Genomic DNA, 10373 nt, shown 5'->3' with positions numbered 1-10373 from the left:
ATCTATTTTAAAATGTACACTACTATATTTTACTCTTCAAATTTCCCCAATTACACAATTACTGTAACTTTAGAAAGAGCACACTGTGCATGCTACAGCGCCGCAGGAAGCGAGCATCGCCTTGTCTGCCAAGCGTCAGCCACAGGGCGGCAGTCTATCGGGGTTCATACGCACTAGCTGTTTCCAACACCATCACTGTCCGGAGACCGGGTGTAAGTAATCTTGAACTCTATGTCAGGCACAAGTTGCATAGCCCTGCGATAAAACTTGATGGCTAAAAGAAAAGATAAAGATAAATTAGCTCTGACCACACATTTCTGTCATTTGCTTTGATTACTCTCAAATACATTTTAATTTGGTAACTTTCTTATCAAACAGCCAAGTTCTCTTTTTCTACAGCCAACAGCAGTTCACCAAACTTATATCCAAACCTTACAGCTCAAAAAGAAACCTTTCAGGGGCCAGCAAGATGGCTCAGTAGAATAAGCACTTCCCTGGCAAGCGCAAGGGCCTGAGTTCAATCCCCACTTATGCAAAAAAAAAGAAAGAAACATTTCAGGTTAAGGTATGATGGAATTTAGGATGTGTTTTACTGTCACTTTCCTGTCCTTTCCATGTTTTTCTTACCCCACGTCTCACCAGAGTGATGTTATGCAGCTTTATAGCCCAAAGAAATATTTCTGAACAAAACAATTGTTTTTCGTGACAGAGTAAGGCAATGTAAATGCTTCCAGCTGGATGTGCTACAGCAAAGAGCTCTCTTAACTGACTCTTCGAATCCAACTTCCTTCAGCCCAGCTGTGCTCAGTCAGGTAACCTTTACAACTCATCTTTAAATGTGGCTGTGTCCTCCCTGGCCAGGCCGCCTACCCCGTATCTGCCCTGCTCGGCTCTCCTGCATGCGTCATCCCCGTGAGCACCAGGCCAGGCTCGAGACAAGCTGGTGCAGACTGCCTGGGGACTAAAGTCTATGTGAGAACACGACTAGAAGCAGCTTGCAAATAAATGCAGCAGCGGTGCGTGCTATCTAGGGGCATTTTCAAATGACTTCAGCACATTTTTCTTGTGCCCTAATTATTACCTTTACTATTAAAAAACAAAAGCACAATTACAAAGCTAATATGATAAAGTCTAATTATTTTGTTTATGCATGCACTTCTGTTGGGTTAATAAGAGACAAGGCCCAAAGCTTATTCCTTACATAGAATATTAGAACTTAATGGCTATATTTGTTCTTTGGTTTATTCTTTATATTCCCCTCCTCTGAAGTAATTTTTATCTGTGAGAGGAGTATATCTTATAAGATAACTACATTGATGAAGTAATAATACTAAAACTAAATGTAGAAAAACATTCATTTTACTCATCCTATCAATATGATGTTTCCCATCAACATTTTCAGAAAGATACAAGTCATATAAAACATAAATTTAATTTTTTATTTCAAAACCAATTTTGAATGTAAGGGGACTGATGTTCTCTATCAAATAACCTTTAGTAAAAACAAAAATCAGTGACAAGGCCTTGTTCCTCAGACATGTTACAGCCACCTGACCTTGGACCCGAGGCCTACCTTCATAAAGAGCTCCATTTTGTTCCTCTTCTACTGCTCTTAGGAAGAGCTCTCGGGCCTATAAAGATAAAAAGTGAAAGTGATGTCTGAAAATCTGTATTAAAAACACACTGATGGAGGGAGGGGGCAGGAAGGCTCTCTCAGCAGAGAATGCTAGAGCTGCTGGACATGGGGGCAGAACCAGGCACTTGAGCTTAGCCCATGCCTTATGTACACACTAACGGGAAGCGGATCAGAGACTGAAGTGTAAAACCTCTAAAGCTTTTAGAGAAAACAGAAAATTTTGGCAACCTAGAGACCAAACGAAGAGTTCTCATACATGACATGAAAACAATGCATAAAAGGGTAAGTTGATGAACGGAGCCTCATCAAAAATTTTTTGCTTTGCAAAGTGCCCTGGGTACAGGGATAAAAACCAACCACAAACTGGGAGAAAAATGGGTATAACTCACATACTCAACCATAGGCTTGCCTCTAGAATGCATTAAGAAATCTCAAAAATAAACAATAAAATCATAGCAATTCACCTAGAAAAAGCATAGTTACTTCACAAAGGCGATGTGGGTGGGAAATAACAACTGGAGAAGACACCATTAGTCATTCGGGAAACACAAATTAAAATCACAACCAGCTATTACCATCTACTTCTCAGAATGGCTGCAGTTATAAAGATACTACCTAGTGCTGCCGAGGACACACTGAAGGTGGATCGCTCACACGGCGACAGTGCACACCTGGCAGAGGGACTCCAGAAAAGTTTGGCAGGTTTTTTCTTTTTTCCTTTTCTGAGGTACTAAGGATTGAACTCAGGACCCTGCACTTGCCAGGCAGGCACTTACTCTACTAAGCTATCTCTCTGAGATAGCAATTCTTTTAAAACCAAACATGTACTCACCAAACCCAGCAACTGGACTCTTGGGCATTCATCCCAGGGAAATGAAAGCTTATGAATAGAAATGAGAGCCTATACACAAATATTCATAGTAGTTTTATAGTTTTATAGTAGTCAAAAAACTGGAAACCCACATTTTTCATCCAGTTCATAGTCTAAAAATCTGGGAGTACCTATACCACACAGCACTACCTTACAACCAGGACGAGCAGAGTACTGCCACACAACTTGGTCAGATCTCAAGGCAACTACGCACAGTGAAAACAGCCCGTCCCCAAAGGCTAACACTGGATGGTACCATTTATGAAACACTCTTCAGATGCAGAAGTTATAAATGGAGCACAGATCAGTGTGTCTCCAGTGGCTGGGAAGGGCTAGTGTCGTGGCTTGCATTTGGGTGCTCCCCAAAGCCTCATGAGGTCAGAGCTGCGGCTTCTTGAGTCTAGATGCTGGGGTCAAGGATGCAATGCTGGGACTGATTCACAGCTCAATGCGAGGGCGTGTTACCTGTTCTAAGGGTGGGCATCCTGATAAAATAGAAGGCAGAAAACAGGCTGCTGCTGTTGGCTGTGGCACATAGCTTGCTGCCTTCTGCCCGCCACGGACTGCTGCTCCTCTGCCAGGCCGCTCTGCCAGGCCGCCCCACCTTGGAGCCAGCGACCATAAACAGAAACCTCTGTGAGCTGGGAGCCAAACAGACCTTTGCTCCTTTCCCTCAGGGCTGGGTATTTTGTCTCAGCAATGAGAAAACTAAGGCAGGCAGCAAAGGGAAAGTACAACTATAAAAAAGAGGGCTCCCTGTGGTGGTGAACCAGCATGCAAGAGTGGCCAGAATCGGAATGGAGTCCCAGATGCCTACCCTGGCAAACGCAGTGGAGGGACCCTGCAGGCCACGCACCTGGTAACGAGAACTACCAGGCGAGCGGAAGACCCAATACCACTATGGACTACTGGACTATTCTGGAATATTTTGCTGAGTTCACACAACTATAATATTTAAATGACAGAACTAAACAAAAAAAGGGGATACTGATGAATGACCATTTTGTATCTGTGTATTTTCGAAATGGTTAGGATAGGTATATAGCAACATTCTCTTAATTCAATGAATGGAGGGATTTGTTCTAACAGTGTTTGTAAATAGGATATCATTTTTGCATCTTGTACAATAAACAACCACTAGGAAGGCAGTATGCAGTGTGTTAAATTATCGAAACTGTCCTACCAATTTGAAACTGTCTCACTGCTATTTGTTTCTCAATAAAATTATGGAAAAAAAGAATTGAGATGTGTTACATGCACGTACCAACTCTCCACAATGAATGTAATCATTATGTACTGCAAGCATGTACCATGAAAACAAAAATTAAAATTAAAATTAAAGTTAAAAATAAAAAAAAAAAGAACTACAACAAGAACTGGAAACCACAAACTTGCCCCAGAGCTGTAGCAACTGCACACAGAGACTACTTCTGCAAAGGCATCTGCCTAGCAGTCAACAGCTTATTCAACTTGTTACTAATCTTTGTAGCCAAGGATAACTATTTTCAAAACAACTTTCTAACCTTGCTCATTATACCTTTAAAAAAACTTGGTCTCCCTTGTCTCCTCAAATATGCCTCTGATTTATCTATTGTAGACACACATTCCAGACTGCAATCCGCTCCTTCCACAATAAAATCTTTTTGAAGAGCCGCTCTTCCTTGCCATTTAGGTTGACAAGCTCTGCATAGGACTGCGGTAGCGGGACACAAAGCCCCACGCACTGGAGCTCGGCGTCCTGCGCTCACAGGTGGGCTGGGTGGCGTTCATCTGCAGGCTGTCCACTGTGAGACCACAGTGAAGTGTGACGCTGGAGGTGGGCACTGGGCTGCGGCCTGCAAGGGGACGCCTCCCTCTCTCCTCTCCATTCCTTTCTCTGCCTCCTGCCTGCCACCCCTGGAGCCAGCTATCGACTAGAATCTCTATAAAGAGCGAGTTAACATACACTGTTCTTTCTTTAATCTGCAGGAGCGGGGCACTGCGCCTCAGCAATGAGCAAGGCACTGTGACACCAGCCACACAGCTGCAAATACAGCAACGCTTTCAGGGCCAGGAAAGCTGAGCAAGCTCCAGCGATCACGCCAACGCCCACTTCCGACCTGCTGATACCGTACTACTGTTATACAAGGTGTGGTCATGGGAGGCGGCTGGACAAAGGACTGACAGAATTTCTGCCTGTCAGCCTGCAATGATTTTAAAATAAAAATTACAACAAAACAAGTCTGAAAGGCTTTAGTCATCATGGTAATGTTAATTTGCTAACTGTAAACAGAAACCTGGATCGGTTAAGTGTGAAGATGACGCCGCCTCTGTGGGAGAAGACGACAGTGCCAAACGAAGTAACGCCTTGGTGCCTTCTCCATGAACAGGAACTAGGGCAGAGGACTGTCACCGTGAGCACTTACAAAAATGCCCACAGTAAGGAAAGGGTTAATACAAAACACTGCATGAGCCTGAAACAACGTTTGAAAGGGTATACATCTGAATAAACCTCATTTTGGGCTATTAAAAACTGAAGGATTGGGGGGGCCGGGGAGACGGCTCAGTGGAATAAGTGCTTCCTTGACAAGCGCAAGGGTCTGAGTTCAATCCCCGGTTCTGCCAAAAAAAAAAAAAAACACAAAAAAAAACCTGAAGGGCTGGGGAGACAGCTCAGTGGCGTAAGTGGGAGATAGCTCAGTGGCCTAAGTGCCCACCTAGCAAGCACAAGGTCCTGAGTTTAATACCCAGTACCAGAAGAAAAAAAATAAAAAGCCTAAAAAGAGGCATCAATCTTTTGGAAAGCAAAACAATCTTAAGGATCCCCTAAGTTAATAAAAGGCAATTCCATGAAAATAGTTTTTATCTGCAGAGAAGAGAGCTGTTGGTATCATCCACAGTACCTACAAGTAGTGAGGATATATAAACTGCACAGTAATCAACTTTTTTTTTTTTTTTTTTTGGTGGAACTGGGGATTGAACTCAGGCCCTTGCGCTTGCCAGGGAAGCGTTTATTCTACTGAGTCATCTCTCCAGCCCCTCAAATTTTGCAGAAGGAAAAATTCTTTTATTTTACAAGTTACATGTTTATGTCACCAGGTATGATGACTTCCTTATGATTTTGAAAATTCCAATGCCCCCTCCCTCCAGAACACAAAGTTCACAAAAGGGAACTGTAGTAGGATATCCTTAATACTTAACTTTTCTTCTTTTGCCAGCTCGTGCTTGCCTTTGGCGTCTGCAGCCGCCTTCAGCAGAGTGCCTCTTGCTGCGCGGCTGGGCCGCGGCTCCGCGGGGCTAGTGCCCACCCCTGGGGCAAGTTCAAACATCCACTGCGCCCTGAACATCTGGAGCTGTGCCTGTGAGCAGAAAGGGACTTCAGGACTCACCAAGACAGGTGGTGAAGCTCGCAACCGCGTATCAGTGTGCCCGACACGCACACTCCTGATATTCTAAGTCAAGAGAACAGCCTTTGAAGTTACTAAACACTCCACGTCTGTCGTCTTCTCAAGTACTTTTCTACTTAAAACTTTAAAAAATGAAAACTGGCCCATAACCTTCATACAGCCAAGTATGATGGTATCAGAGAAGTATGTTTTAGCTACAATTAAAAGCCTAAGTCAGGGCCGGTGGTATAGCTCAGTGACTAAGCGCCTGCTTAGGTAAGCGCAGGGGCCAGGGTTCGATCCCTGGCTCCGCATGCTGCACCGGCCCCGCTCCCAAGCGCGCTGGGAACCTGGACATGGTGGTGAGTGCCTGTAATCCCAGCACTAGGGGGCAGAAATCAGGAGGATCATAATAAGTCCGAGCTGTGTAGTGAGACCCTGCGCACACACACACAAAAACCAAGCATAAGCCGTAAAAAAAAGTTTTAAATGCAAAAAAAAAAAAAAAAAAAAAATTAAAAAGCAGGAGCCATGACTTAGGGACTGAGCTCAACGGATTTCCATAAGTTGTTAAGGAGCGTGTCACCTCACAGACGCTGAAAGTGCGCTAAAAGCTCTGTGAGTGAATCTAACATCTTGATTTTCATAAACATTCTGCATCTGAAAAAGGAAGCACTTTTTCTCACAGGTTATCATTTCAAAATGTAAAGCAGAAAGTGAAGCCCGCTGGGCGCTCTGCCTCCTCCTCTGCTATAGGTGTGGGTCCCGCAGGCCCGCCTCTGTAGCCTCCAGCATGGTCAGGTCCACTTCCCTCCCAAGGACAGCCCCCCCCCACCACCACTGCTAACAGCACTGTGTATATTCTTCTTGGCTTCCTTTTTTGACAAAAGCATGCACAAAATGTTGCAAAACGCGTTGTAAAAATTTTTCCTCATTCCTTAACTAAAATTGTCCTTCACAACCATTGAACTCTCCAGCTAAAACTCTACAGCTAAAACTGAGGGACTTAATGTGCTGCCACCCTAACACAATCTGTTAGTGCAGTGGGGTGCTGAAGGAGGGAGACCCTTTCAGAGATGTCTTGAGTTGCAAGAGGCGGTCATCAGCCCTCGGCCAGTGGCTGGGTGGCGACTGTGCAGGCAGTGTGGTCACACTGAGGTGCTATTCAAAGGCCAACATTCAGGGCTGGTTTTAGTCCTTTGGACGTTGTCCCAACAAATTCTTTATTCCCCACAGGGTGGCACTGGACGATCTCCCTCAGTAGAGAGATCTAGGAGCCCCTCATTACAACTGCACTCCAGTCCCTTAGGAGCAGTGTCTCCCTAATCTGCCTTTCCACTCTAGTGCTCACATTCTGGTCATACATGCTTAATCTCTAGAAAGTTTGTTGACTCTTGCCTAGAGGCTGCCAAACTCCAAGCGATCATGCAGAGGGAACCAATGACAAATGCGCCAGGCTCCTTTTACTGAGATCCTAGACCACCTTGTGAGGGGAGTTCATCATGACCTACCCAAGGCCCTTAAGACTAGGAAAAGGCCCCTGACTTCAGCCTCCCCTACACCTTCTCAGCTCAAAGCAGTTCGACTACAACTACACTCATTCTCCCCTAAAGTAGTTAGGACAGCTCTTCAGAGGGAGGTAATGTTACAGATAGCTAAGTTAGGGGAAAAACAGGCAGCTAGACAGGGCTGCCCTCTCAAAGAAGTCACTGCAGAAGATGAGAACACATCAAAACTGTGGCTGGAGGCACACCTGAAGGCAAGACCCTGAGATAAAGTCACAATGGCCAGTCACAATGGCCTATGTCCCCAAGGGATAAATGGGACTTGAGACAGCACTGTAATTTACACCATCCAGTCCATATACTGTGTGCACTAGGCACTGCATGGGTGACCAGAACCCCTGTACCCACCCCTTCCCCAAATATTCCTGTTTTGGAAGTCACAGGTAAGCCAAGGTAACTGACGCCAGCCATGCACCCTTGCTGTGTGCTCCACTTCCCTCTGAATCAGCATCAGCTAAGCAGCTTGTTATGGTTTGTGCCTGGAGGTTCCCCCAAAGCCTCATGCAGTCATGGGGTTGGGGGGGGGTTAGAGGCAGCTGAATCCAGCTTGTGACTGGCTCACTGTCTAGTGCTGGGGATGCGAGTGCTACACCCACCCTAGGTGGTCTGCATACAACATAAGCGAGGTAAAGGAGCTTGCTTCCTGCTGCCTGCTGCTCCTCCTCCTCCCTTCCTGCCTCTGCTGTCCCCCCCCCATGAACTGCTGCCCTCTGCCACGAGCCACCCGCTGTTTTGGAACCAGCTGATTACAGACTGCAATCTCTGCAAACCATGAGCCAAATAAACTTTTCTTTCCTTAACTCTAGGTGTTAGGTATTTTGTCCCAGCGATGACAGAAAAGTAACTAAGACATACCTATTCTTGCAGTCTTACTGGTTGATTACAGTTTGGCCCATGTTGTACTGCCACTGCGACTGTGCTATACAAATTACCTGACAGACAGCCTCACTGGCAACCCACTCAGGACTCCTCCTGTCTCCTAGGAGCTACTTCCTACTCTTAAAACAAGCAAAACAGTTTTCAGATAAACCACTGCTTTGGTTCCCATGTTCATGCTTATCACGTTACACACACTTATGACCTATAAAATCTTTAGCAGCACAACGTAACAAACATGCCATAAAGCATGTAAATTCAATAATTAGTCCGCTTAACTCACCACACTGAATTTCCCCGTGCAATGCACCAAGATGTGCCCCATCTGTAGTGCATTCTGCTGTACGAACACAGCATTACTTAACATAAGGGATGGGTGTGGAGGTTCTAGGATGCTTTTCACACAAGAATGCAACAGTGCGCATCCTTGCCCATCTATACTAATTTACTCATTTTTTCCATTATTCCATTAAGTTTAATTTCCTAAAAGTAGAACTGCTTTATGAAAAGGGGTATGTTTTTAATTTTCACTCACATTGCCAATGTGCCTCCCAGAAACCTTGAGGCATTTCACACTCCGGTGTGTGCTGCACTAGTGTTCTCACAACCCACAGAGCCACGGACACAACTCACGAAAGCGATTCCAGCAGCAGCAGCATAATCCCCGCTGCTGCTGCTGCTGTTTTAGGGAGGGTCTCTCTCCGTAGTTCAGGCTGGTTTCGGCCTCACTATGTAGTCAAGGGTGGCCATGAACTCATGGCGATCCTCCTGCTTCAGCCTCCTAAGTGCTGGGATTACATATTATTAACACTCACTTTCTCTTCAAATATTTAAGTCACTCATAATTTTTTTTTTTTTAACTTGCTGGCCACATCTTTCTATCCTGTGTCCTTCTAGCTCTTAAGAGTAGTCTGGGGGCCGGGGAGATGGCTCAGTGGAATAAGCACTTCCCCGGCAAGCACAGAGGCCTGAGTTCAATCCCCGGTTCCACCAAAAAAAAAAAAAAGTAGTCTATTCTGAAGCTATCTGTTGTGGCTTGTATCTTCATTTCTCCCCAAAGCCTCATGCACTCACGGGTGGGGCTTTCTGGAGCTGCCTGGATCTAGGGCATGTGAACATGGATTAAAGGCGTGTTAAGTGGATTAGGCCCCCTGGCTGGCACTGTTCTGGGTGTGGACAATGGAAGCAACTATGATACGTGGGCTAACCTGAATCTTGATCTCACAAATCGTGAAATACAAGACATTTAAAAATAAGAATACTGTAAGTTGCTACTGGATATTAGCAGCCAGCCTGGAGTAAGGGGAAAGACGGCCAGCAGGCTGCTGGTATTTGCTGGCTTCCTGCCTTCTCCCTGCCACACCATAGACTGTTTTTCCTCTGCCATGCTGGCCTGCCTTGCAGTCAGCTGACCATGGAGTGAGACAAACAGCTGAAATTAACCTTTCCTCTCTTGACTAGGGGGTATTTGGTATCTCAGCAATAAAAAAGTAACTAAGACACTATCTAGCAATCCTCTACTCATTTGTGGTAAACACTTGTTTTAGCTACTTTTAAATGTTTTTCTGATGCCTGTTATATAAAGGTCTACAATTTTAAGGGTCAAACTTGTCAATCATTTTCTATAGGCTACAAGTATTAAGTCATGCTTAAGCCTTACTGTGCAAAGCCCACGTACTGAATTACATACCAGTTACTGGTATTTCTTTTAATGGAAAAATTCATGACACAATTTAAGTATTCTTAAAGGCAATGAAGTTAAATTCAGCACAAACAACAGAAACCTGCAAGTCTATAATTACGGCCAATGTCTGTATACACATGGGAAGGAACGGAGTAAGAAGAGAAAACACAAGCCTGCAGGTCCGCTCCGGCAGGACTGCCGTCCTCCTCCTCATCTCCTCCTCTGGTGGCATCAGAATGACACTCTTCCTCAGCTTCTGCCTGGGGGAAACCAAAGTGACATCAGCAATCTGTGAACAGCAGTTTCCTCTGTGATCTGATCTCCTCCCGGACACGCTCACCCTTTAGTCCCATAACATCTACGGTAGCGGAACCAC

The 10373-nt window shown here is 45.1% G+C and overlaps 1 protein-coding gene and 1 long non-coding RNA gene across 2 annotated transcripts in view; one reads left to right on the top strand and one right to left on the bottom strand.

Moving 5' to 3' along the window:
- Fbxo9 (F-box protein 9) overlaps positions 1 to 5845 on the bottom strand; it is a 28077-nt gene extending 22232 nt beyond the window's left edge. The window contains exons 1-3 of the mRNA XM_023704829.1: positions 5687 to 5845; positions 1574 to 1631; positions 175 to 274 (exon numbers count right to left, since the gene is read on the bottom strand). Coding sequence (XP_023560597.1) covers positions 175 to 274; positions 1574 to 1631; positions 5687 to 5833 — 305 coding nt within the window. The 5' untranslated portion in view covers positions 5834 to 5845. The remainder of the gene's footprint in view (positions 1 to 174; positions 275 to 1573; positions 1632 to 5686) is intronic.
- On the top strand, positions 5762 to 10373 carry LOC111813617. Its single transcript, XR_002818821.1, has 3 exons — positions 5762 to 5841; positions 7012 to 7014; positions 10170 to 10373. It is a non-coding gene; the product is annotated as an uncharacterized LOC111813617 (long non-coding RNA).

Source organism: Octodon degus, unplaced genomic scaffold (assembly GCF_000260255.1).
Source record: "Octodon degus isolate 3935 unplaced genomic scaffold, OctDeg1.0 scaffold00205, whole genome shotgun sequence".
Lineage (NCBI taxonomy): Eukaryota > Metazoa > Chordata > Mammalia > Rodentia > Octodontidae > Octodon > Octodon degus.
This window is presented reverse-complemented; position numbering and strand designations above follow the sequence as displayed.